Genomic DNA, 27940 nt, shown 5'->3' with positions numbered 1-27940 from the left:
GAGTCCATATTTTGCCACCTCTATTTTGGACCAGCAGAGGGCCAGCCAGCCAAGACTAGCGTTACACGGAAGGTGCTGCACTCTAGCGGGTGTTTGATCAAGCTTGTACAGCTATAGATGACAGCACGGCAGCTTTGGCTGATATGCTGGGATTTCTACTCAAATATCCCTAGCTAGGGAGACTAAATCCCGAAATGTGATAAATCTTTATTTCAGATCTGGCACCACTGCTCTGGCAATTTGTGGGAGGAGTGGCATTTGTGTGTGGGCATTTCGGCCCGGGACGATTGTGCTTTTCTGGTGATGTGAGTGTCGCTAAAGCTCTGAAGACAGACCCACTACCATTCTGCAAGGTGAGTGCATGAAATGCAAGAGTTAAGATGTTGTATCTTTCGTACAAAACAAAGTTGAGGCTGAAGATGCTTACTCTCGTTTGCGCCGTAATTGTCGACTAGAATTGCCGGGGAGCATGAGTCGTTACATTCGATTTGGGAGCGATTTATTTTCATTCCTGCGTATTTTTCTGTGTATAAAGTGAAATATGCCTATTTTATCATCCTCTTGCACAGTTGTTCTTCATGCTCACTCCACAATCCACCTTCTGTTCCGGTTGAGATGCCAAACCAAGGGAACAATTCAATTTAAGTCAGATTGAGATAGTTAATTTTCCAATTCCTACTTCAACTTTCAATGAAATATACATTTTATTGAGTTTTTTTTTTCTAGGAAATAGCTTTAATATATTAGTTACACTTCTAGTGACAGGGCCTAACTGTAGGCTAAGTGTATTCAGTAAACGTGAAAATGGTTGGTTTTAAGGCGTCCCTGTTCATTGGACATTAGGCTGCCTTCAGTAAACCAGTTTTAGCATTGAGTCTTTGTCATTGTAAAGTTGTGATTATGATCATTCATTCTTTGCTATGTTCATGTTATTTCATAATGATAAGTTCATAGATCAATTTTGCCAACTTAGCATAGGCTGTTTCAATTCATGTTTCTAAAAATATCAAGCATGAGAAACCAGCCATGCAAAAAAAAATCACTTATGCTTTTGTAAATGTTAATCACTTAATGCAGTTTTTTGTGTGACTGGTGTCATTAAGGGGTTACTGGAGGCAAGCAAATAACCATAGCTCAGTCGGGGAAACTATGGTAAAATCTGCTATTTTTAGCAGTCTGCTATTTTTAGCAGAAATCTGCTAAAAATGGGTACGCATGTGACGTCATCGTACCCAAATATAGCAGATTTGGGTACGGCCCCATACAAAAGCAGATCTGCACCCTAATTGAAGCAAATGCGCATCAAATGCCTATCAAATGCCTGGGAGATTCATGATCAGAATAGTGCTGAGAATGTCCTCTGATATTTTTGTTCAGATCCGACTATTTTCAAATAATGAATTTGAAAATAGTTGGATTTGAACAAAAATAGCAGAGATCACTCTCAGCACTATTCTCATCATGAATCTGCCAGGCATTTGATGCGCATTTGCTTCAATTAGGGTGCAGATCTGCTTTTGTATGGGGCCGTACCCAAATCTGCTATATTTGGGTACGATGACGTCACATGCGTACCCATTTTTAGCAGATTTCTGCTAAAAATAGCAGACTGCTAAAAATAGCAGATTTTACCATAGTTTCCCCGACTGAGCTGGGTAGTTTATGTTAGTAAGGTTCAATTCTGCTATCTTACATAGACCTCTCAAAGTTATTGGTGTTTCTGCATTGGTATGTTTTGCACTCAGATTGTTGCTTTCTTTCTCACTCTTCAGCTGGCTTCAATGCTCCCTTTGATGGTTCTAATGCTTATTTAGGTATGTAGGTATATGTACACCATAATAATGCTTTGATAATAATTCTTAATTTAATGACAATGCTTTCACATCTTTTTGGTCAGTGGTCTGTATTTTTGAATCCATGCTGTTGCCTAAGCTCAATTTTATTTTTGCTATGTTTCCTTAACTTTAAGTTTTATGAAGAAGCCATAAAGAACTTCATAGTTCATTATTGGTATCAGTTATGAAAAACTGTTTTTAGAAGTATGCTTGATATTGGTGTTGCACTCTTTGCCTGGGTACTTTTTATTAGATACTTTTTATTGGGTACTTTTTTAGATGTGCTCAGAATGCATTATGAACTGATGGAGCATATCCAGTGTTCACCTTTCATATTACAGACTAGCTGGTGCACATAACCTGTCACCAATTAATTTCGTTGTTTTAGAGTCACATGCCACCAATCTGATATGTAAAGTTTACCAGCTGCCCACCTGGCAGAACCTGTCCACCAGTTCACTGTTTTAGTGGAGTGAGTCCTTCTCTTTCTTGCCGGCCGGCACCTGGTGGTGTGAGCGCCGGGCCGTGCGCTATCAGGCCCCGTCCGATACCCTCGCCGGCGCCGGTGGGAGGGGCCGCCGCCGCCGCCGCGCCGGGGCGGTCGCCTCCGCCGCCGCGCCGGGGCGGTCGCCGCCGCCGCCGCGCCGGGGCGGTCGCCGCCGACGGCCGAGTGCAGTACAGGGCGGCGAGCCCGACTGACCGGCGTGCGGGAGGCGCGTGGTGGTGTGCGGTGTGCTGACGGCGGGATTGCGGACCACGGGGACTGCTCCGTGTCGACACGGTGTTCGGAGTCGGGTCTGTTGACGGTGGGGTTCTGCGGTAGGTGATACAGCGAATATCGGCTGTCTGTTCTTCATACTGTCTTCATACTTAGAGATTATCGTATGACTGCCTGGTAAAAATGTACATTTACTAGGCCGCGGGGTGATCGTCGTCCTTGGTGCTTTGTATGAGTAGCGGTGTGTTCATGGAAGGCGTGCTGTGTCCTGGTTTTCCTGGCCGTCGTTTTTTGGTCGGGCAGCGGCCGTACGTGGCAGGCGGATTGAGGTCGTATGACCGGTCGTGACCGGCGGAGAAGCCAGGGATGATACTGGTCTGTGACTGATTTTAGTGGTGCTTCATGCTCCCCAAGCTGAATAGTCGCTTGTCTCCTAGACTCCTGTCGGTATTCCTCATCAGGACACTGAAGCTCATCGGACCAATCCTTTGCCTACTCCTGTGTTAGGTTCACAAAGCGAGTGGCTTGATGTACTCTTTTGCACATGCCCTGGCTCACTAGGAAAGTCCGGCATGTCTCTGCCCCTGGGGGTGTAGGGCGCTGCAGCTCGTCCGTCGTCTGCGGGCAGCTCGTCAGTCGTCCAGTGGCGCCCCCGTGGCCGTCTGCGGCGCCCGCCGTCCGTCCGCCGGCCGCCCACCGGCCGCCAGTATTTATTTATACTGGCATGGGCCACACTCGGCTCAGCGATCTGGCGTCGCCGACGCTCGGTTCCGGTCCGATCGCTCCCCCTTCCCGTCCCGTCCCGTCCCGAGTCTTCACTGCCGCTGCCGCCCCCGGGAGCTGAGGGTGCGAACGCTACGGTCGCTGACCACCAGGCGTGACGGGGCCTTACTGAAAGTGCCGAAAGTCGGCCCTGTAACATGCAAAATCTGCTTACATCTGCTATTATAGTCCAACGTATGTTTTCTTTTTGGAGTAATATACTCCAGTCTCTTCCTCTGCTCTCAGAAGGTCTTTCTCCACAATTTTACTTGGCAGACTGGCCAGCACGACTGGGCTCCGGTCACTGCCCTGACCTGTGCCGGCGGTCGTGACCCGGCGCGACCCCAGCAGAGGGAGGGACGGGGCGCGGCGTGTTCTCCCCGTTGTGTTCCGTTACCTGTCGGTCCCGACATTGTGGGAGGACGGACCCGAGCCCCAAGGCCGACCGTCGGCAGCGGTCATAATTGGCTCGCTGAATCAGACCGAATCGGGACAGATATTAGCTTCGCTGATGATACTATGAAAAGAGGCCGAGAATGGTGAGGAAATGATGTCGACCAAGGCTCGGTTTTGTTTATTGAGGGACTGTGATATTGTCGTGAGAGGTGAAGCTCTTGATAAATTAGCTGGTGTTATTCAAACTTGGCGCTTGATGCTACTTATTTTAAAATGCGGCTTATCGTGGTAAGTGCAGCATTGCTATGTGCGAGCCCAATGACTAACCGGAGTTACCTCCGTCCGGATTCAGTGGCGACAGTCTCGATACTGATTCGTGAAACCGTCTTCTTCTAGTCCACCGTCGGTAAACTGGCTTTCGCCGTTTGCTTATGGATGGCTGCCGAAGCCGATGGGGTCGCGGCGGGTCTCGATTCGACAACCCTCGATGACGTCACGCCCCACCTGGTGACGTCTGAGGCGGCGGTTCCCAGGTGAATCGCCGACCGACCGTTGGGGAGCCGGTGCGCTTTTAGTCTGCCCGGCCGCCCGCCGCGCCGCGCCACGCCGCTGACTCACTCACGGAGAGAGGCTATTTTTGCGGCGGTGCCCTGTGACCGGTTGAGCTCTCCTCTACCCCCTCTCTGCTGCCGCTCTCCTCTGCCGCTCTGCCTCGGTTTTGTGCCGGCGTGGCCGTAGACACGGGCGTGGCCGGTCGCGGTGCCTAGCACACAAATGGATGTCGCGACGCATACACGCATCCGGACACGCCTTGCCACATCTATTGTTTGTAGCACAAACAAAGCGAGCTCCAACGGAGTTTTTTTCTGTCAGTGGGAAATTTCAAGACGCCAGATCATTGACACATCTGAATTTTGTTTTGGATAGGGGTCTTGTCGAGCGTTTGTTTCTGGATAGGGGTCTTGTCGAGCGTTCGAGTCCATCGGTACCAGCGAGACCGCTCTGCTCTAATCGACGACTCATGTCCCGCAGGTGGTGGCTGGTAGATTATTTTACCTGCCGGTGTTTGCTGGGAACGGCGGATGTCTGCGGTCGGTGCCGTGGAACAGCTGGCAGTTATTCAACGTCAGCGCATATTGATAAATCGTGTTGTGAGGCTGTTGCACCATGCTGCGATCAGTGTGCGGAACACAGGTTATCATTGTCGTTGAACCAGTGTCACGTGCTCTTTCCACTGAGCGGTGACAGTAAAGTGCTGGAAAACCAATCAATGGGAATCCATCCTCTTTTTGTAATGTCCTCAGGTAGGTTGCCTGTTATCGGATGGAAATGAAGGAAAAGAAGTGGCGCCGCCGCTTATGCTCACTCGTCTCGTCTGAACCATTACAGTCTTGAACAAACCCAGCTGGACGATACGGACGCAGCATGTGTTTGCTCTCGTCATCACCCCCTGTTTTCTGCCGTCTGCGGCGCGTCTGCGGCGTGCAAACGGCGCAGCGTCACTCCAATACCCGTACCGTACGGCTCGTCTGCGTGCGCTAAAAACGAGAGACAAAAACACCAAATCACGAGTGAACGCGGCGCCAAAGATAATAGGAACACCGAAACGGTGTATATTTTTGGTCGTGATGAAACAAAGACTCCCAATGGCGTGACACGCTAACAAAAGAGAAACACGCGGTGCGAATAACACAGGGTCGCCGCACTGTCTGTACGATAAAAAGCCGTGAATTAATCTGGGCCGAGTTTTCCTGTGGCCACGCTGTTTGTGTCGCAATGATGTTGGACGGCGTGCCAGAGGAAAGTGCTCAGAGTCTCGGCCGTTCGGCGGTTTTGGCAGAGTTTCGGGGGCTCTGTTCGGAGAAAATGTGCGGCGGTGGTGGCAGTATATGATTCAATGGGCCACGCTCGCTAGTCGCTGTTGGTGAAAGGCCTGCTGCGTTCTCCCTTTGTGCGCCGCTGTTCAGTGTTCGTGAAAGAGCTCTAGCGCAGAGGACAATCACGGACTAAGCAGTGGCGGCGGAACACCTTCAATTACGGGGGGGGGGGGCACCGCCGACATTTGGTCCCATTCTTTCCATGCAACGCCCATAGGGCTTATGTCAAAATGGCAAAATTGGGGGGGGGGGCACGGTGTCTCGGTGCCCCCCCCCCCCGGTCTGCCGCCTATGCTTTTGACTTTGCTATGTTTAATTCTCATCTAAATTAATTTTGCCGTGAACAGAATACAGATAGGCATACAAGATCATACATTGAAACAGGTACGAGAACAAGCCGCCTTCCGGCCGCTGGGCTCGTTTCCGCTCCACATGCCATGCTGCTGGCCCGGGGTGCACCCCACACCCGTGTGCCTCTGTGGTCGCGGTGCTGATGGCCGGGACACGGCCGCCGAATCAGCGCGCCCAGTGAGCCGTGTGCGGTCAGCGCGCGGCGCCATCCTGTGACGACGACCGTAACTGAGCCGTGACCGCGCCGCGCTGCGCCGCGATTGTCGCCGAGCGGGGTGGTCATTGTGACGCGACGCTCGCGGCGCCCGTTACATTATCCACCACAGTGGGTAATGGCGGGGAGGCTCGGCTGCAGGGAGAGACCTGGAGACGCCGGTCTCGGCCCTCGCCTCTGCTCGTGATCAGCTCATCTGTGTCACCCTGCCACGAGTGCCACCGCCGCTGTCACGGCTCCTGTTGGCTGCACAGCTGTCGCGGCGGTGACGGGGAGGCAGGAGGGCCGGGACGGCGCCGTATGGCCGCTGGGACCGGAGCCGCCGCCGCGCCGCTGGCAGCCTGCCCCGGAAGCCGCGAACGGTCGGAGCCGGGGAGCGACTCGGCGCAGCGCGGCCGCTGCCAACAGCCACACTGGTGCCGGCAGAGTCAGACTGCCTCCCTCGAGGCGGTACAGACCAGTGAGGCTGCCTCCCTTAGGGGTTTACAGACCTCCAGAGGCTACCTCCCTTGTGGTAATGCAGACTGCTGTAGGCATGCAGATCGTCCCCCCCCCCCCTGTCTGAGGAACAGACGGACCATTCCGCTTTTCGGTGGCCCACTCGGCAACCGCATCAGACTGGCCATCATATATCATCCGAGAGACGTGGCAGAGACTATTAGAGAGGCCAGTCAGACAAGACCATTCCGGTTAGAGGCCGTCAGAAAGGTCTGTCAGACAGAGACCTATAGAGTCTGTTAGCCGGACGGTTAGAGCTCCCGTCAGAGACAATCAGTCCCGGCCAGAGACCGTCAGAGAGGCCTTCGCGGCCAATCTCGTGCTGTAGCGAATTAGCCGCACATGACGCATGCATAATGCATGGACAAATCGGGCGTTCACAGCATAAATTCGCTCGGGCCTGGAAAATGGCGCAGGGATCCGGCACGGGCTCCCGGTCGGACTCACGGCTCGTGTTACAGGACCACGTATTGAGTTGACAGATTCAAATTCACATTTACCTCTCCGGCAATGCAGGTAGATGGCTAGTGTCATGTTCCAGCTACCTATCCACATGGTAATCGGGCTTGGTGATTCGCTCCTGCCAGGCCATTTTCAGACTTCAGTAGGTAGTAATTCAGTACATAATTTGGACTTTGCCTCGCTCCCAAGTCGTCCTCGTCCCTGCGGTGTCTCCGTTTCAGTTGCGCGATGGCGAGGGCCCTTGTGAGTTGTGACTGTGCGAGTTCACCTGTGTGACAATGTGTGTCACCCGAGTGACGTGTATTGCTCTCGTTCCAGGTGCCCGGTGGTGGGGGCTGTGTGACAGCGCGCAGCTGACGGAGGAGACGTCCCGGTGACGTCGGCCACACCAGGTGAGTTTGCCGGCCTCCCCTGGCGCTCTCGCTATCTCTTGTCAGCGCCGCCCAGGACCCACCATATGCACGCAGAGACGGACAGATCGACCGGCCGCCACCTGGTGGAAGCACTGACATGCGTCGTCTACAAGCTTTGCTGTAACTGATGCAAGAAGGCTGTGCGATCGGTCTGCATGTGGTTCTGCCTCGACCGTAAGCCCGACGACAACTGAGCGATGTTCCGCATACAAATGGCTGTTTTCGGTGCGCGTGCCGATCGGGACGGTGGATGAGGTTCCGTCAGACCCTTCGAGCGGCGCCGCGGTGGTCCCGTGTTGAGCTCTGCAACATCGCAACGTGCATGCAATATCAGCGTTTTCCTTCAAAACACTGCGTTTGGCTGGGCTAGGCTGTGGTGTCATTTTCCGAGTTCGTTAGCCTTCGTGGTATCCGTCAAGTTCAGCGATATCGTCGTTCATCACCTGTCAAGCCGCTGAGATCATGTGGTATCTGACGCCGTGTGAAGTTCGGCTGATGACCCAGAACTAGTCCCTCTGGCTGTTTTTCGGCCCGGGGCTGCTGTTCTCTGCTCTCAGAGGTGGAGTGGGGACTCCCAGCGGGGCCCCTCGCCCTGCACAGGCCCGGCCATGACGTCAGGTTTGTCGCAGGCCGGCGGAACGAGCCGTAGGTCGGCTGGAGGTCGGCCGCTCTCGGTCGCCGGCTGGAGAGGCTGCTCGGACGCTGGACGCTGCAGCTGGGCTCTCTGCAGACCGCGGAGCGGTGGCCGCCCGGTCAGGTCGTTGCACGGAACCGGCACGGCAAACGGAGCTGTGTCGGCTCGACCGGTACTGCCAGCAGACTGTCGACAGAGTACTGGTCGGTGCACGCGGCATGGGCACTAATCGGATTCCCTCGACTGGCTTCTGTGGGCCCGCGGTGCGGTTCGGCGCCGCAGCCGACCCCCTCCCCCACGGCCGCGTGCCACAACCGCTCGTTGCTGCGCCGCCTTTTGGCTCGGATGGCTCATTATTGTTCCAGTCACGAAAATAGCTCTGCGGCAATTCAGCCAATGTGGACGCGGTGAGCGCCCTGGCAGAGACGGGCTGTGGCCGTTCTGAGAGAGCTGGTGGGAGAGAGACGGTGATCGCCTGTACCGTGACAGTTCATCGCTACCGCGGGACGATCGGGCTGGGAGACGCTGACTGCAACACTGTCTGAAGGTCGAACTAGCTCGAGAAGCGAATCACCTGCATACAAACACAACGGCTCGGCGAGGCGCGACGCCGGCCGTCGGGAACGGCTCGCGTCGTGCATCTACTTGAGGGCAACGTATTAGAGGTGTCAATTTCAGAAATATCTTGTCCGATGTCCGTCCAATGTCCAAAATCCTAGCTCACTTTTGTCCGAAAAATGTCCAAGGCATGGATTTGTCCGAAAACTGTCCGAAAGCTGGATATGGAAAGAGAGGATGGGGGAATTGATCTATATTAGGTATATGTTATTATGTACCACATGATAACTAAATAACAGATATCCGCCATCTGGTTTTGAGTGCAAAATATTGGCAACTAAAAATGTTAAAACAATATCATATGCAGTAGGGAATGGGCATTTGGGCAAAAGGTCTAATCTGATATACAACACAAACACAGCATATTGAGACAAGCCTATTCTTCTTTAAAATGTGCTACAGCCTACAACTGAAGCTGAGTAGGCAGGAATAATGCAAAACATTGCCTTATCCCTCAAACTTGTGTTCTCAAATATTGACTTCTTGCCGCATCCCTTTTTTGACACTAAGCCACTTGATGATGAATTAATACAGCAATAATGCAAGAAGCTAGTCACTTACAATAATGCATATCTTCATCTTATATCACACTGGCTGACATGTAAAGAACACTTTTTGCAAAAGCAAAATAGTTCAAGTTCATGTAAGAAGAAACATGTGAGATAGGTAGGTACATCTGGAAGAAACGTGCTCTTCAGTGAGCCACACATCTCTGAATATCGAAACAAAATAAGCGATCACAAAAACGAAAATACTTGCTATGATTTAACACAAATTCACTGAAATTCACAAGCAAAAATTTGTAATCCTCGGTAGAAAGGAAACACATTTCATGCTACCATTCTCGGTAGAATGGAACATGGTATCCGGCTTTGAGTCGATGATGTGAAAGTAAATCAATAATATGACGTCATTATCAGATAATTTGTCCTATTGAAGGGCATTGACCATTAGTTGTTTAATATAAAATTCAATATGCATTGGAAAATATCATAATTTTTCGAAAATTATTCAATTGTTAGGCAAACTGACTGTATTTATTATTTAAGACGTCATTTTGTGTCTCCTCTGATTCTCATCCGGGGGCCATCTTTCCTTAGGTGACATTTATGACGCTTTCGCCGCATTTCATCATCTTTTGGTAATCAGTTTATTTGGATAGGCTATCGGCGTTATGTAGCATTTATTGTATTTGATATTTCGGCACGGATATTTTTTGGGGGGAAGGGGTGGAAGGGGATGATTTTATGATAGGAGGTTCTAGGTAAGACTCTTGAGCTACTTGGCACACCTTGATATTTGCAATTTTCTTCAGCCTCTTGATCTTCTGTTAACTTTGAAGTGAGGCAAATCTATTTTTGGATTTCCTTCTTTACTGCTTTGGTGTCTAGTGCTTCCCACAGGTCAATGATTGTACATCATATTCATAACTGTGTTATCTTATGATGGGCTTACTGACAACAATGTCACCTATTGGCTATTGCCATTCGTAAACACATTTTCAAATTTAGAGTTAAAAGTTGGCAAAGTATATTTAGGTATATATTTGACTTAGAACTACCTGCTACATGCAATTATGTTTATGTTCATCTTGCACTATAATTATTAATGATGTATGAACCACATATCCCCTGCCAATTTTGATGACATGTTTTGCAATTTGCATTTTGATAATGGAAATGAGTTTGAACTTTAACTTAATTAAGAAATTTGTTATTTTCAACTAGTTTTCCGAATATGTCCGAAGTGTTTGTCACTTGTCCGTCCGATTTCCGAATCGGAATTCGGAAATATTCGGAATTCCAAAATTTTCGGTTCCGATTGACACCTCTACAACGTATGCAGGAGTGGCACTCTCAACCGGCGGCCCGATCAGATGGGACGCCGCGAGCCGGTTGGTCGGGCGCCGAGCGGTATATAGGGCCTTGGCCGAGCCCCGATTGGTTGCGCTGGAGACGGCAGCTGTCGCTCGTTGACGACCGGCGAGGGCACGGCGCTGCCTGTGTCGAGCTCTGTTGACATCGGATGCAAAGGGAGGCTCAAATGCCATCTGCCGGCGCTGCCAGCAGTCTGCAGACTGCGGTTTGCTGAGATATGTCTGCTGGGATTCTGATGATGGTGACAGGACACCGAATACGGCAGCCGACGATCATGTTCTGCCGGTCATATCGCGGCTGGCGGAGCTCTTGCAGCGCTCGCCGTCGGTACGCCTGCCGGCTGCCCTCCAGTGTCGGCTGCATTGCTGCGTCTGCGCCGGCCGACCGCCCGCTGTGTGTGAAATTGAACCCCGTGATGACGACAGCTGTCTTCGGGTCCCGGCAGTGTAACAGCGGTCGTGTAGCTCGCCCGGCCGTGACTGGACGCGGCTCCAGGCGGCGTTCGTGACCGGCGGGAGGGGTCGGTGGGGTCTGCTTGTCCCATTGCTGGTAGGAATGGTGTATCCGGGGCCATTATGCTTTGGACGCGACGACGTGGTGCGCCCGGCTGTCCAGCGTGTAGCGGTACTGAGACGGCCGCGACGCTGTCCGGCAACAAATCGACAGAAAGTCGATGTGAGCTTATCACTTTGCAGCCATTGTAGAAGGAAACACAGGGCACATATTTGTGCTATTTTTAGTCTGTAGTCCAAAGTGGGAGGCCATATTTCGCCAAAGCCGCATTTGATATTTTGGCACCTTTTGTGGAAAAGGTGGTGAAGTTTGGGAGTTTCCCGGTGACTTATGAGAACCTGTTTTTGCCTTGGCCTTGTGCAGTATCGCGTAAAAGTACAAGGCTTAGCCCGGGCTTAGCTACTGCACTGTTGACCGCATAATGGCTTCGCTTCGATCTTACTTAGCGAAAATGTTTTGAACGCTTGCGTGCGTGTTTTGAACGCCTGCGTACCTACAAGTTTTGAGCTGCTACGAACTGGTTGTGAACGCGTCCTCGAATCGTGCAAGTAAATCGCCATTCACGCATGTTCTAATGTTTTCCTATTAACTTTCGTCTACTACATATTGTTTGCAATCGCGCGTTCTTCATATAGCCATCTATGGGAGGCGAAGACTGTCTGACCAGGGCGGCGGTGATGCGGCGTCTTCCACTTCCTGGCCTGCGCCTGTCAGTTTGGCTGGCGGCGGTCGTGGGAACCGGCTGCCGCTATTATGGCGTATTTGGTCGAAGTTCTGTGTGGTACCTGGGCGGCATCTGGCGCGGGCGACTCCTACTTAGGGCCAGTGCCCGGGCGCGACTCCTACCTCAGGCCAGTGCCCGCCGGCCGGTCGCGGGTCGGTCGCGGTCAGATTACAGCCCAGCGGTCAGGGTCGCCGCGTAGTGCAGGAAAACCAGTCAGTGTAGTGTTCAATACCACTGGGCTGACTGGTTTCATTGCCAGTGCAGTTACCTGTATCACTCTTCACTAATGCCGATGGTCAGTGGTGCGACTGGCCTCCCCGTTGCTGATGATCAGTTCGTTGTCTACTGAGGCGGCTGGATCTCAATTTAGTGAAACGCTCCTTATCTGAACTGTGCTTTTGGTATGCAGTGAGACTCGCCGTGCGATGATCGTTCTCCCAATATCGCACACCGCTGGTATAGTGCTGGGGCCGTAGGCAAGTGCCGGGGCGAGGTCATCTCAGCTGGGTGACGTCACCGCTCGATGCCGCTTTTGTGCGCCTGGGAGATGCATTACCGGTGGGAGGGACTCTGCCATGGTGTCTGCCGGACCATTCCCTATCCCGTCCCGACCAGCCCGACCGGACGGGTGCCCCAAGTTCCCACCCAGCGGGCGTCCTAGGCCGGCCCCACAGGGCGAAGTGTTTGCCTCGCTGCGATTATTGCTAGGTTTTGTTTGTCCGCGAGACGGCGAGTGCCTATCTAGGCCGGCCGGAAAGGCGCGGTGTTTTTGGTCGCGGTGTTTTTTGCTGTCCGAAGGCTGACGCGGATCAATGTGTGGTCGGCGGGGTCGGCGGCCGCGACTAGAGTTCGCTGTCGCGCTGCTGCCAATTGGTCTGAGCTGGGGAGTGTCGCGGGGTGCTGGTTATTGGCCGTGCCTTGACCGCTTGGTGTGGGCGAGATAGGTGGGAGCAGTTGTCGCCCAGCGTGGCTGACTACCGCCGATTATAGGAATGAGTGGGAGTTGGGATGGGTTGAGGGTGTTGTCACCGCCGGCGCCGCTGACCTGGTGGTTGGTGGGTGATAGGAGCACGCCAGGGCAGTGTTAATCAGTACCAACAGGTCACATTGTGTAGAGATTACGGTGCAAGGTGACCAATGGGGAGAGACGGCACTGCATGTGCGGCGAAGGTCGGCGACTCCACTGGCAGTCAGCCCGGCTGACAGACAGCTGGGCGGACCGCCGCCGTTTCAGAGACTTGTCTCACCTAGTAACATGCACCTCACAGCTGACACAGCCGTGCCACTCCCCGCTGAGGTAGTGACAGTGGCGGCGGCGGCGGCGCGCGCACAGCCGCCTTTGTGCCGGCCGCCGCCGCCGGCGGGCGGCCCAGCCATTCGACGCATCGATCCGCTTCGCGCTGTGGTCCTCAAACGAAGCGGGCGTGGTTCGAGGACCGCCGGCCCACGCCGGTTGTCGGGTGCCGCGCTCCATTGAGTTATACCCGAGCCGACAGCGATTGTCGGTGGCTGATTGGAGTCGGCGACCATCAGAGATGCCCCGTCGGTGGTACGATAAGGTGGACGGAACCGCCCCGGGCCGGGCGGCTTCTGATGAGGTTCCGGCGCCCCAGGGGTATTCAGGAGGATAGCGCTCCCGTAATTGTATCGTGGTTGTAATAACTGTTGGGAAATGTCTCAGGATTGCGGTGATGAGGGCTGCAAGGGGTGATATGCCATCACCCATTATCATCACATAAAGATTGGGGACTGAATATTGCTTACCCGAAGGCATATTGTGCTATATATGAATGGCAATGGGATGCTGCCTCGTAACAGTTATCATTTCCACTAGGTACCTATCCTTCAAATTTAGAATAAAATGTTTCCAAACGTTTTACATTGATTGCAGACGATTGCACTGTGACGAGCTCGAATGTTTGTGTGCTATATCTTGTTTTCTCTGTGATTATGTCATGCTGATGAAGATTTAATAATCGAAACGCGTCCATGCACTATTTGTTCCGTGTTTTTCTCTATGGCTCGCCTTACTGCTTACATTCCAGCTCGTTTTGTTGTCTACCATGAACGGAATTGTAAAATTTATCGAAGATGTTAGGCCAGATACCAGTCGTCTTAATTCTTAGACTCTACGCCAGACACATTGAACTTCATTGGTATCGGTTTATGAAGCTGTATTGGCACCTGATTTTTATCAGCGTTCTTTCACAGCTTCTTGCCGACTTAGCCTATCGCGCGGTGCGGTGTCCAAATCCGTCGGCGACTTCACACTCGAGACGGCGTCATGTAATGAAGCCTTCAGTCGTCCTATTGCCAGCCATATCGGTGATAAGATAAGGCCATGTTTGTCGGTCGATACACAGTGAAGTCATGTCGCCCGGCGCGTGAGACGCTGGTTTTGCCGATACTGGGGACTGGCGCTGTGTCTCACAGGCGACTAATGCGCGACCAGGACGGGCCACGAATAATAAATACACCGCCCAGCGCGTCCGGGATGTTTCCATTTCGACTGGTGAGTGGCCATTCTGTTGGTGATAAATGCTGACGAAATTGGGACGAGCTTAGCCCTACATGACACTTCACTCCAGTGATATGTCACCAAGGAGACGAGAGTCTCACGTCAGCGTCAGGGGTACGTCTCACGTCAACGTCAGGGGTACGTCTCACGTCAGCGTCTGAGACATGTTTCTAACGTCAGCAACAGTTCGTACTCCGTTAGACCCTCTTGGCCATCACCGAAACCCCAGGGCGGCGCCTTACAGCCTGCTGAGGTCATTAAAGGGACCCTCCCACCTTAACATTAGTTTTGAGTTGAGATAGCCAAGTTTGCGGCCAGGCTCAGAAACCACCATTTATCCTGGTCGCAATCCCCACAGCTTTATGGTGTTCAAGAAAAGTCTTCCCTTTACTTGCAGGGTGGGACCAGCGTGGTCCCTATCTCTTAACCATTACGGGAATCTGATGACGGCATCAGGCTTTCGAACGTCCGTTAAATGTTTGACTAAAACGTTTTGTAGCACGCGGTGGTATATGCTGCTTTGCGCGCAACAAATGCCGCACTTTCAAATAAAGTCGCTAGGAACAGCGGAGATCCCAAAAAGTAAACAAAAGTAAAAGTCTAATATCTTGAAAACCGGTGAATATTTTTCGATGAAATTTGGTAGATATTCGTTTTTGCTCTTTCTGAACCGAGCGACATCACTTTCATGCCAATTCATTAACTTTTTTGAAGGTGGGAGGGTCCCTTTAAGGTCAGAGTGCACGATGGATCTGGACGGCAAGTCACACGGGCTGCGGATCGATCCTCCGGCTCGGGTCGTGGCCGTGGGTCGGTGCCAGCCGGCCACTCCGGCTCCGGATCGCGCCGGTTCCGTTTCCGGGTAGCGTCCCGGCGCTATTTCGAGCACCACGCGCCGGCCGCCGTCAGCTCTCCCGCTCTGCCGAGCCGACTGCCTTACTCTGTCACTGCGGGCAGCCGCCTGCGCCAGCCAGCCGGCCGTCAGGGCTCGCCTTTGGCTCTCCCGTAACTGGGAAAGGTCTGCTGGGCTGTGTAAATGACGTCACCTTCCCAGCAGGAGGCGTGAAGGAGGTCTGAATGCCGGCCGAATGTTGGACACTGTTCCCGCGCCAGAAGGCATTGTCAAGCTGCAACGTGAATTGGCTGTCTGGAAAGAGATTGGAGTGGGCTGATGGGGGTCCAGTGGGGGCCGATGTGTCGGGACTGGCGGCTTTAGGGCTGCCAGTCTGCCAGACGCGGCGCCCGTGCAGCAGGTTGGCCGTGGGCGGTCGCGGGGTCGGCGGGTGCGTCTGCCCGCGGGGCTCGCGTCATCCTCCCCCGCCGGTGAGCCGCCGGGCCGGATTATTGATCGGTCTCGCCGGCGGCGGGCTGTTGGACGCGTCTGAAATGTATCGACCGCACCTGGACGCCCGAGTGGCGCGGCGCGCCGACCCGTCCGCGGCCGGTGCCAACTGGGTCGGCCGCGCCGGGCCGGGCGGCTGACGGCGGTCCATGTGACCCGGCCTGGACGGGCGTGGTGCCGCGCGGTCACCCAGCCGGCCACACTCCCAGGCCGCCTGTGGACCCTGCCGGCCGGCCGATCCCCGCCTGTGGACACTGCCGGCCAGCCGATACTCCTCTGTGGACACACAGCGGACTGTAGACAGACCTCGCTGGTCATTAGTGGGTCAGACAGATATCCCCGCGGCGCCAAGAGAAAAAAAAACTGGCTTCTGCGGCGGCATGCTCGAACTGCTTCTTTTGCCAGTTTGTTATCTTCTTTCCTACCGTGCGATATGAACTGGTTTGGTGATTCATCGAGACGTGAAACAAGCAAACATGGTGTAGGAAAATGTGGAAGCGTTGGTTGTCCCCACTTTTTTAGAAAGTGAAGCTGTCTTATTAGCTTACGGTGGCTGATATTTCAGCGTCAACATTTACGTACGTTAACTTTCTAATTGATTGGTTATCGAAACCATTAGTTGGCAATGCTTCATACAGCGGACCATTAGCCATTGCTACCATTAGGCTGCGACTGCTACCACACGACACGTGCCCAGGTTCTGTAACAAGTGAAGCATGACCTTGTATGCAATCCTCAGCTGTTAGCTCTTCCACAGCTGGTCCACTCGTCTGCGCTGCGTGGGACAGAGCGATAATCGCCGGTAGAGCAAACGGTCGGCACCGCTGACTCACGGTCTCTCGCCGCCACCGGTGTATGAAGGGCTCTCGGGACGGCTGTTCGGACGAGCACCCGCACCGCGCTCTGACCGCGACGGCGGCTTGTGGATGGTGGCTGCGGCCGGACTAGACACCGGGGCGGGCTGAAGCTGCCTCCGGGGACAGAGACCTGTAGCCCAGCGCTGGCCGGCCGGGCGACCTCTGTTGGTTCCAGTGGCCTGTCGTCGCGCCTTATTGTTCATTCAGCGGCCAAGTGGCCACAAGGTCGACGGAGGAACCGCGACCCCGCAGGGCCACCGTCACGTACAGACTGAAAACAGTCATGGCGCCTGCTCGATGTGTTGTGGCAAGGGTCGTGACCTGTCATTTGCAGCCAGGCGAATGCTGAGAGTGGCAATGATGATGACTTTTAATGACCATTTACTATTCAGCCCTTCCTGGGGTGAAACAAACAAAACATTACGGTCGCCGCAATGTGTGCAAACGACTGACCGCCTGGCCTGCCGGGACGGAAGGGGCTTGGTCTGGCCAGATTGTGAAGATTGAAGGGCTGTGATCTGGTCGAATCCATCCATGAGTCGGTTGGACCTGGGCTGACTCGGGTCTGAGTTAGTGTTGGCTGGCTGACTCGGGTCTGAGTGGGCGTGGGCTGTCTGACTCAATTCTGAGTAGGCCTGACTGACGGGCCTGGGGATCGCCACCTGACCTGACAAGAGTCAGTGTGGGTGCAGCATAACGTGACTCATGGTTGCGTGGGCGGGAGTCAGAGTGACTCGACTGACGAGTACAACAGGCTCTGACTCCATTTTGAGAGTGGGTGCAGTCCCAGTTCAGTGGTCCGGCAATGGGTACCGACTACCGTCCGTGGTAAATGCCGTTCGACCCATCTCGCATCCGCCTGATCAGAGTCATTGACCAGGCAGCAGCAACAGTTTTTCCGTCAACTGAAAACTGATGCTTTCGTGTATCCATTCTCTATGTTCGGTTTCTCGTTCTCCTGGATTACGTCACCCGTCGCGGTTACATGAGCACCATTCACGGTCGAGCCTTTTGTAGGCTGTAAGTACCGTGCATGGGAGCCGGAGGCGGGTGAGTGGCGCTCTCTGCCCTTTCACTGCAGAGCGGCCGAACTGAGATTGCTGGGAGGCCGTGGCCGCTGCGCCAGCTCCCCGGTTAGCACTGAACAAGTGGCTCGCCCTGGCCCGTGTCCTGCGACTGGACTGTACTCTGTCCTCCGTCCAGCGTAAATAGACACTCAGACGTCTCCAGCGGTGGTAGGCATGCGACACCGACAACCGCTGATGGCGACAACTGCCAGTGCCCACTGGTCTTTGGCCAATGACCACGAACCATTGCCGACTGGGGAAGACCACCGGCACCGACCGCCGACCATATGCAGCTGGTGTCTGACCGCTACCGTCAACACCCATCTGTTATTGCGCCCGCGCCGTGTGCCGGTTCGTGCCGCTGGCCGGCGCTCTCCCAGCCTGTACCTATGTGCCGTGTCGACGGCCGCCGTCTCCTGCGCAGTTCTGTCTGTGGCCAGAGCTGGCGACGCGCTGCCGCTGGGACCGGTCGGGTGGCGAGTGGCTGCAGCGCCGCTCGACTCGCTGTCGTCACGGGTCGGCATGGTCCGCTGGCGGGCCGGTGGGCGGTGTCTGCCGCCCCCGCCCCCGCCCCCGCCCCCGCCCCCGCCGACGGAGAGAGCTGCCGGGACGGCGGCTGACTCAGGCTGCCGGGAGCCGGGCGGGCACGGTCTGTTTGCTTGCTCCGCTGCCGAGACCGGCGCGGTAGCGGCGCCCGTGTTTGTCCAGTGTCCGAACACGACGATTGCCAGTGGGCGGCGGCCGATAGCACGACAGCCCGCCCCCGCCGCCGCCGCCGCCCGCGCCTCGCACCGGTACCGTTCGAACGTTGACGCGACCGTACTGCTTAGTTCGGGTTTGATAACGGTGCCTTGGCTCCCGGAAGGGTCAGCAAGATTGGTGCTATGCTAATATGAAGTGTTGCTAATTGACATACCGTTACATTCTGAAGTGTGACGACTGGCGAATAAGCGTGATTTATTAGTATTTGCTCCGAAGGCTAACTTGAGTCAAAGTTCATCATACCTGTGTTTGTGGGGTGGGGGGGGGGGGGAGCTGGCGTCGCACTGAATGCTAGACGGAGATGGTCTAGGCACTGACTGAAGTGATATTGCTTTCGCTTCCTACGTAGAACACTTCGCCTACCTCCACACTACTCATATGTGGTGCCCTGAGATAGCTGATCAGGATACTTTGGCTGTCTGTTTCCGGTTGGATTATGAAGTGGCCGTATCTGATACCCTGAATAATGATTTATAATAGCTTAGTGACTTTTCGGTCAATCACTCCACTCTGGTGGAGCCCCTCCGACGCCCTCCGGCCCGGGTCAGTGTTCTGTTCGGTCTGTTTTTCTGTCAAGTGTCGCGCAGCTCGCCGCGTGCTGCTGTTGTTGCGAGCCTCTTAGCTTGAGTGGTCGGATGGCCCACTGTGTTTGACCCCTCCCCCATCAGCGATGGTCGGCGGACAGTGGGGGCGGAGGGGAGGGGCATCGATCGGCGTTTGGGCGGGGCTGCTGCTGCCCGCAGACCGCACTGGACCAGGACCCGGGACCGTCTGTCTGCGTCAGTAAATGGTCCGTGGCCGCACTGGACTGGAGACAGAGCACGGACGGTCTGCCGGCGTCAGAAGTCGGTCTGCGCTGCTCAATGCTCATTCACAGCTCGTTGAGAGTTCGACTCCGCTGATCTGACCGGCCGCTGCACTCGTGCCCCTTTGATAAGCGGTGTATCTGACCGGGGAGGGGGAGGGGGAGGGTGGCCACTGGTTGGTGGGTAGCGATGGCCGTCCACTGGCGCGGCACTTTGATATCTGATGTCTGCCCGTGCACCTATCGATGCTGATAGTCGCGTGGCGCCGACACTCCTAATGGAGGAGGATGTATTGTAGCCGTAGGGCATTAGGTAACCGATAATAGTCGCTGCGAGGTAATTAATGCTGTCATCGGTCCGTATACAAATACGTTATTGTGGTGCCTAATCATAGATATCACGCAAGGAAAAAGAACATTGAGCGTAATGAGGGAAGTTTGATTATCAAATGGTTAATATTCTTCAACGTATCAATGCACTAGGAAGTAACTTCTGCAATTCTATTCTTTCGTATTATATTTGCGCAGTAGCCAGTAATTGTAGGAACTCATATGTATGTCGACTCGTATGTCTGTCAACTCGTATGTCAACTTTAGAAGAGCTCTGACAGCAGATTGAGTGATGTTTGTCTTGATAAATGCCAATCCTAACTAATATAATGAGTTATTTTGGTAAAGACCGCCTTTTAGCGAAAAGTTCCGATAGAGTTTCTTTCTGCCTGCCACGCCCTTTAGAAAATGGATCCACACTAATGAACAGCGACGGGAGAGTCGCGTGTTCTTATCTGTTGTGTCTTTTGGACGGCGGTAAATTGGACTTCTTTTGGAGCTGGGACTCAATCGATCCACCCAACCCCAAAGCTGAGGCACCAGTGAGTAGCGTCTGGCTGGGCTGGGCTGCCTTCTGCTCATACCTATCTCTTTGGACGCTTCTCCCTCTGAACTGCCGGAGCCGACCGGCCGGATACCGTCCTGCCTCGGCTAAGGTCTGCCACGTGCGGTTTTGGCCGCAGGCTCTGTCCACGTGCGTCATCGGCCGGTGCTGCTAGCCATGTTCTGTGTTGATCCGGGCGCCGCGGTTCGTGGGCCATGCGTTGTTGGGTGTTAGCTGACTCAGATGGGTTCACGGTCTACTTTGGTTCGTCCCGCATCAAACAAGTACTGTTGCTCCCGGCTATGTCGGAATTCCGCTGAAAGATGCCCAAGACACGACATTTTCTACCCGCCATCGCCCATCCAGAAAACATCTCAAGAACTTTATCAGAATCAAACGCCCTCTTTCTTCTTTTGTTTATAATGGCTTCTACATTTTTATTCGTATAATGGTTTCTGCTCTGTACTGACGCTTAGCATGTTCCGGAGTATTTATCGAGGTTAAGTAGATGCTGCATCAAAATGGGGACCAGCCAGGCCACTGCGCGTCTCTTCATTGTTCCGAGTTCTTTCCGTGTCCGACGTCCATACAAAGCTGCTGTGAGCCTCGCCCCTCCCTGCCCCGCGGACCGTAGCCCGTTGGCCCAGTTTGGCAGCCGTTTTTGAGAATGGAGGCACTCGTACGGCCTCGCCCGGCACGCTGCCGACCGTCTCGGGAGGCCGTCGACCTCGACGGTCGTCGGACGTGCCATAACGTCGAATTCGACGGGCGGTGAGCCGGCGGACCTCCCACCCTGACGTCGGCAGCCAAAAGGGCACCGCATGCCGCAGTCATGAGTGGCGGACATGAAACTGTTCGGGCGTTGAGCGGTGCGCGGAACTGTGGCCAGCTCCGAGAACGCTGCCCGCTCTGTTGTGGTCGTGAAATTGGGCCGTTCCCTGTTGACGCTTTAGTCATCCGAGCTGCCTGTGGTTGAAATAGCGTGCATTTGTTAGATTAATTAGCTTGCTTCTGGTTTGAGCACTCTGACAGAGGTGGCTCCGTGCCATAGGTCGTTCCGTAGACGTCATTCTGGCAGGGCTGCGAGGATCCGGTTGGCTGCCTGACGTCGGTGATGAAGGGCTTCATTGCGAAACCTCTGGTAGTTGGTCTTATGAGTGGCTATCAAGCTATGATGAGTTGTTGACACGACCCCTTGGTTGACCTCTGCCCGCGTCGATGTCGTGTCACGGGGCACGGAACGGATACGGTGGGATCTGCAGCAACCGTTTGAAGGCCGTTGACGCTTCTCCATTCCAGCATCGTCTCATTCAGTCAGCGGTATTTATGTGTTCCGCTTCTGTGGCTGGCTGCCCTGGTGGCTGTTCAGGTTTGCGGTCCGGTCTATGGTCCGGTCTGTGCTCGGTCTGTGGTCCGGTCTGTGCTCGGTCTGTGGTCTGTGATCCAGTCTGTTCTGCCTGTCCCGTCTGCAGTACCCCGCCTCCTGTCAGCCCGGAATCCCGTTTCTTCTGGAGAGGACAGGACTGGTGGCTGACAAGTGGACTGTGGTCGCGGCCGGGATGCCGGCATACCGCCGCGCGTTCCTCCCAAATGAACAGAGGTGATGGCGGGTCGCGGCACTTCCGCCAGCGCGGACAACTGTGGATAACGGCTGCCCGCTCTCTGCTGTGAGCGAAGCACCCTGCACAGGGTAACTTAGCCAGAACATTCGAGGCGGTGGGTAATACACGTATAGGCAGGACGCCAGCACAGCTGCTCAGATTTGCAATGGCTGCCAACGGAGCTGATTTAGGAGTGTGTCGCACCTTATACGAGGCCTGCAGGCGCGCCGTGGATGAAGCCAGAAGCCTGAGAGATGGACGAGGAAGTCCCAAGGTCAAAAATAGATTTGTTCTACCGATTGCGAGCTACGAATTCATGAGCCAATTCTGTCCAGTCTGCGGCCAGTCTGAGACAGCCGTGCTGAAGTTTCCAACAGTTCTCGGAGTTTTGCTATCCGGACAGTGCTCTCTGGGCTACCTGACGGACGCCTTTCATTTTAACCGGTCACCATATTTACTGCTGTCCACAAACCCGGTCGGCCAGACAACCTCTGAAATATTTCTCCGAATGTGGCGTTGACCGGAATGGGCGTCGTCTGAGTTATTTAGAGGTAGCGGAACTGTGTGGTCGGGGTTCCGGACCAGCTGCCATGTCTGAAAGTGCTCAGCGTGGTAACGGCACGTGACTGAGAGCCACTGTAGGTGTCTGGAGAGCGCTCCTGTTGATGTCAACTGAGACTCACCTATAACTGTCAGAAGAGCGCCCCCATCGGGATCTGAACTGGTTGAGTGCTATGCTAGGGCTGTGGCCTGTGAGACATCCTATTTGGTCATTGATCGGGTCGGTAGTTTGGATGGCCGTCTTGGGTCGTGAAGTCACCCTTCCCGCCGGACAGCGACACGCCTTAGGCACGCTTGGCTGGCTCTGAGCTCTGACTCACCCGTGCCCCAGCTGATTGGGTATTACTGCGCCATCAAAATACAAACATGCAACAGCTGCGCCAATTTATCTTGATCACAACTGAATTAACTAGACGACTCCTGTTTGACTATGCAATGCTGGCGGCGTCATAAATTTGTGAGGCATACTCGTTGCGCATGAAATCTGGACACCGTGTGTTATGCCAGCTATCATGTGCCATGCATGCACCTACATCGGATCGTGTCGTATGTAATGCTGACATACCACCGTGACCAGAGTGTGTAACTCGATCAAGGCCGCGTTGCCCTGCGCTCGGCCGTGGCTCTGCTTGTCATGCCGCTGCTCAAGCCACGGGCCCTGCTGCCGCTGCTCCCGCGGGCTGTGATCCGGCCGTGCCGCTGCTCCCGCGGGCTGTGATCCAGCCATGCCGCCGCTCCCGCGGCGGGCTCTGATCCGGGCGTGCTGCCGCTGCTCCTGCGGGCTGTGATCCGGCCCATGCCGCTGCTCCCGCGGGCTGTGGACGGGCTTTGCCGCTGCTCCCGCGGGCTGTGATCCGGCCGTGCCACTCCACCCGTGGGCTGTGATCCGACGGCGGGGTGAGGTGGTCCGTGAACGCCGAGCCGGTCCCTGGCACCCTGCCACGGCCGCCTTGCCGCCGCGCCGCTGGCCTCTGGTGTCGGCTGCGGTGTGGAATGACGGCAGCAACTGTGGATGGAGTCGTGCACCGCCCTATTGCTCCTGACTGGAACACAGCGCTAGTACCCGAAAACTTGGTCTTAGTTCGTAGAACTGCGGCATCTGCCGTCGGCTCTGCGTCTATCCAGCGGTGGTCCTGCCGAGATCGAGCAGAGTTATTAATCGCGACTGCAGATCTGTCTACTCTGGTAGAGTGCAGAAGTGTTTGAGTGGGCCGGCGGCTGCAGCGGTGCGCTGGCCAGTTGAATGATGGTTGGCGACCAGCGCCGGTTTGCAGCCCATCAGTAGCGGTCACCGTTCTTCGACGCGTGGCGCCGTGGCGGACTGTCAGGTCACCATAGCGCCGTGGTGGCCGTGCGGCACACGTCAGAGCCGAGACAGCATGGTTTACTGACCCGTGCGCCGAGCAGCGTGTGTCACCATCTGTGTCAGATTGCGTCAGTGGATCAGCTGCGAGCGGATTGGTGTTTGACGTTCGGCCATCATCCATAGCAGCTTTGATGACTGCCGTGCTGCCGCTGCGGAACGGGGACTAGCGACGACTCTGGACAGGACACGCAGCAGCTCCGACATCTGAATATACACAGACACTGCGCTACGCTATTCATGAGCGATGTGTGGCCGAATGAATGCTATTCTGCTTTTCAATATCTGTGATGTGTCTTGTGATATTTATGCTGTTTGTTCTTCGATAGAGGCTTTCCCTGTATTTTTCAGCTGTTTTATCTAAAGCCCCGCCATGACGCTGAGCCCCAAAGCCGTCCCTATCTCGAACTGCCGCAACCCACACAGTCCCTCTATAACTGTCTATCGCTGACCTTTTGCAATGCTACCCATTCCGACCAGAAAAGTAACCCTCTCCCTGCCTGATGGCGCCAGGAACTGACCCTGTGATATGCCATTGTCCTGATCTAGACAAGGTTGTCTGTGTTGGACTCTTCTTTGTTTGGGCAAACTTATGTCCTGCATTTCTCGCAGATCTCTTTTTTATTGATTTTCCCTGTCTGTTATTGCCACGAGTTGCCGCTCACTTGTTGGGTATCAGAGACGGACAGCTGTGACAGCATCGGTACTAGCACACCTGTTTCTATTTTCATTGGTTCCATTTATTATATAATCAAGTAAAGTAACCGTACTCTCATAGTTAATATCCAAAATCGTAAGAAAAAGGCCTGATAATTCCGAGGAGCTTTCGGCTTACGCCTTCTTCAACTTGGAGTTGGAGTTCAACTTGGAGTTGAAGAAGGCGTAAGCCGAAAGCTCCTCGGAATTATCAGGCCTTTTTCTTACGATTTTGGATATTAACTATGAGAGTACGGTTACTTTACTTGATTATATGTTTAAGCATGTCTCTCAAAACAGTGCTAACAGCAATTCAGACTAAGGTTCCATTTATTCTTCCAAAATGTCATCCCCTCACCCACCACGTGTGGCGGAATTATCTTCACGTGCACGGACTATTCCTACGCACAACCACCACAAAGCCTCAACCACCACAAACCCTCACAAGTCACAACTACCACATATATTCCCTGACTGCAGCCATACCATGTGTCCACCAGCGTGGGCCTAACCCAGCCTACCTTTTCCACCAGCCATGGAGACGGCGACTGCGACGGCCAATGGCGGCGCCGGCGACGCGCCCGACACCAACGGCCTGTCAGAGGAGGAGCTGGAGCGGCAGAGGATGCGGCCCGCCGATGTCGACGCCGACATGAGGGAGATGAGTCGACGGAAACGCGTCGAGGCTGTCCTCCAGTCGCCCGCCTTCAGGGTAAGAGTCGTGCTTAGACGGGAGATGGGGAGGAGTGCGCTGGCAGGGGTGGTAGTAGGTATAGAGTGGGTGGTTTGAGTAAGGGTGGGAATGAGACTGCTATCGGAGAATGTTATTTATAACAGTAGGTGAAATAAATGGTGTGGCAGAGTTGGGGAAGTAACTTGGGTATGTACCGAGGATTTGGTGTTTTGTGTCACAGCTGACTGAGACGAATTTTGTTTGAACTCTGATTATACTGGATTAGTATGATTGCGCGGATCAACACTGGAGTGTGGGTTGTTTGGTCAATATTGGTGCCTGGGCTAAGTTAGGGGCCGAAGCCTGGGATTGTTGGCCACTGGTCCACCACCGGCCCTGTTGGTGTGCATAGGCTGGTTTGTGTCTGTCAGTCCTCGACTGGTCAATGTTTATGTCTGCGACTGCTTGTGGCTGAGTCATGTACCGTGGTATGCGTTTCCTGGTTTCATCAGGACCGCAAAAGGGTACAGACATTTCTGCGGTCTGTGACTAAATGCTGATCTAATGCGAAGATCAATGTGGATGGTACATTGTGGAGGTTCTAAAGCCTGAGGGGGTGTTTCGTACATCCCAGTGCCATGAGTCCATGACTAAGAACGTTCTGTACTTTGTTGGCCGACGCGAGTGTCTATGTGATACCTCTGAGATCATCGGCATCAGACGATACTGGGCAGGGCGGATACCAGAGGCCATCTGGGAGACTCGTGCCCGGCCTCCAGTCTGAGTTCAATCCGTCTCATCACTACCACGGCTCCCGCTCCTATCCTATTCCCTATATCTGACTGCCTTTACGACCCTGGTGGCTAGAACGCAGACCGACCCATACTGCAATAGGACCCACTGCGCCCCTCCCAACCGTCCTGAGAACTAGCCCGCCGATGTTTATTGATCACCACTTCCCGGATACACTGTCCTTCCTAGTAGCGGGGTCAGAGGCCGCGCTGATCAATAAACCGGTTGCGTGCCGTGCTCTGCACGCTGTCTCTGGTGCCGGGCGTCCCTCTGGCTGCCGCTACCGGTGGCGCGTGGCGTGTGTGTCGGTACCGCTGGCCGGTACAGCGGCACGGTGGTGGTTTTTGCGGCGGCTCGGACCGGCGCCGGCCGGGGTGGGCGTGGCACGCTCCGGCCGACGGTGGCGCCGCCTGGACGCCGGCCGTGCATATCGATGTAGCCGGCCGGGTGGTGCGAGCGGTGTCTGGGAGGGGGGGGGGGGGGCAGACAGCACCCCTGCACTGGGCAAATGGAGCCGGATTTGTTTGGCAAGATCATATGGAATTCGATTCTTGAGTGATTTTACTATTCAGAGTTTTAACGACCCCCTGGGTGACCCGATGTGAGTGAATCACGGCTATTGGGTTGAATGAGTTGACTCCGGTCACTGGCTCCAGGATATTTATCAGCCCCTTTGCTGTCTGTGTGTTGAGCTAACACTCGTTATGTATCGCCGTCGGGTCGTGATTCCGACAGAACTTGGCGGCAGTACACTATATTGTACTAACTAAATTTCCCGCACCACCGCGTCCATACCCTGTTATGCCTTGGTGGCGTGCTGGAGACGCCATTGTCATGGGTCACTTGTGATGGCTATGACACCATCGAGTCTGGTCTCAAAATAGCCGAGCTTACATTAGCTGATGGACTCTGGTCCTCGGGTGTGTGGTCCGCTATCGACATGGCTGACTGTTTCTGAGCCGTTCTCGCCGCGTTATGTCACAGTCAGCGTCGAACCGTGACTCCAGGAGGGTAGTCGGGCTCAATGAGAGGATGGTTTCTGCCTGCCAGTGGAGGACGCCAGTCGTCATTGAACGGTCCCGGACTCGGCGAGACGCCGTTCGGTGGTTCCCAGCTGCGTCCTAGGCACATCTCAACGTGACTTACGCGACTCGGGCTGTGCTGTCATTGATTCAATGTTCATTCATAATTGCTATGCCGCTACAGCAACAGTCTTGTCATTACTGCCACAACCCTATTTGACGGGGACCTATTCGACGGGGACTTAATTATGATTATATCAGCTCATCACTCTGCCAGTGCAGTGTTTTTAGCTGCCCTGTATCGTGTACGTTGTTATGTGCAGCTGTGCAGCCGTCGTGATGGAGAGGCAGGAGGCAACTGAGTAGCCCGCAAGTCAATGATCAAACCTGAACCGCTGGGGAGGGGATGCTAGAGAAGTGCTGGCTAAGAGGAAAACAATGTCGTGTCACCTGTTGCATGTATAAACATTGTTGCAAATATAGATTGATGGCTGTTGTAGTGGACACGGTTGTTACAACGGCCGTGTAATGAGGAAACCGGGTACTTATTTACCCTGCTTCGCTTAGGGTTAGTGCCCTTATACATAGAGAGGTTTGCTTCTTTGTAGATTTATTTAATTACAGTGCATTCTCTCACGATTTACTGGTTATTCACTATTTAAGCTGGTTCTTATTCTTGGGTTGTTAAGCTCGTGTTTTTTTATACTCCTGAAAATTGATGTTAGGTAGTCTATGTTTTCCTATTCTCTGTTGGGATCTGTATCACTGCATAATGTTGGTTATTGAAGTTTCCATGCTCTCACTCAAAGGCTGTGTCCTCTGACTGCTGCTGGTGCCGCTCCCCAGTGAGATCCCACGCTGACGGGGTCTCCGCTGTCGCCGGCGGCAGGGCTGGTGTCCATCCCCCCCCCCCTTCCAGTGGCGGTCCTCGGGCGGGGCGACGGCGCTGTTTGTTGTGTTTGCTGACGGGGCGGCGCGCCGCCTGTCTGACCGCTGGGTCAGCGCGACGGTGGGATGGGACGGTTAGACGGTGGGACGGGGTGGGCGGGCTGTGGGATGTAATGGTAGACGGTGCGACGGAGTGTGGGACGGAACGGGAAGACTAGGGCACCGGG

The 27940-nt window shown here is 54.3% G+C and overlaps 1 protein-coding gene across 10 annotated transcripts in view; it reads left to right on the top strand.

The window, feature by feature from the left end:
• Positions 1 to 212: 212 nt before the first annotated feature.
• Positions 213 to 27940, top strand: part of LOC122382832 (protein hu-li tai shao-like) — a 40120-nt gene continuing 12392 nt past the window's right edge. For 2 of the 10 annotated variants that reach the window (XM_043368678.1, XM_043368669.1), the window contains exons 1-3: positions 230 to 353; positions 7432 to 7505; positions 24872 to 25050. In XM_043368678.1, the coding sequence (XP_043224613.1) occupies positions 24874 to 25050 (177 nt within the window). In that variant the 5' untranslated portion in view covers positions 230 to 353; positions 7432 to 7505; positions 24872 to 24873. Of the gene's footprint in view, positions 354 to 2506; positions 2655 to 7431; positions 7506 to 24871; positions 25051 to 27940 lie in introns of those variants that run through there. The other 8 variants (XM_043368670.1, XM_043368672.1, XM_043368671.1 and 5 more) reach the window with 5 other exon arrangements.

Source organism: Amphibalanus amphitrite, unplaced genomic scaffold (genome assembly GCF_019059575.1).
Source record: "Amphibalanus amphitrite isolate SeventyFive unplaced genomic scaffold, NRLGWU_Aamphi_draft 000148F_arrow, whole genome shotgun sequence".
Taxonomy (NCBI): Eukaryota; Metazoa; Arthropoda; class Thecostraca; order Balanomorpha; family Balanidae; genus Amphibalanus; species Amphibalanus amphitrite.
This window is presented reverse-complemented; position numbering and strand designations above follow the sequence as displayed.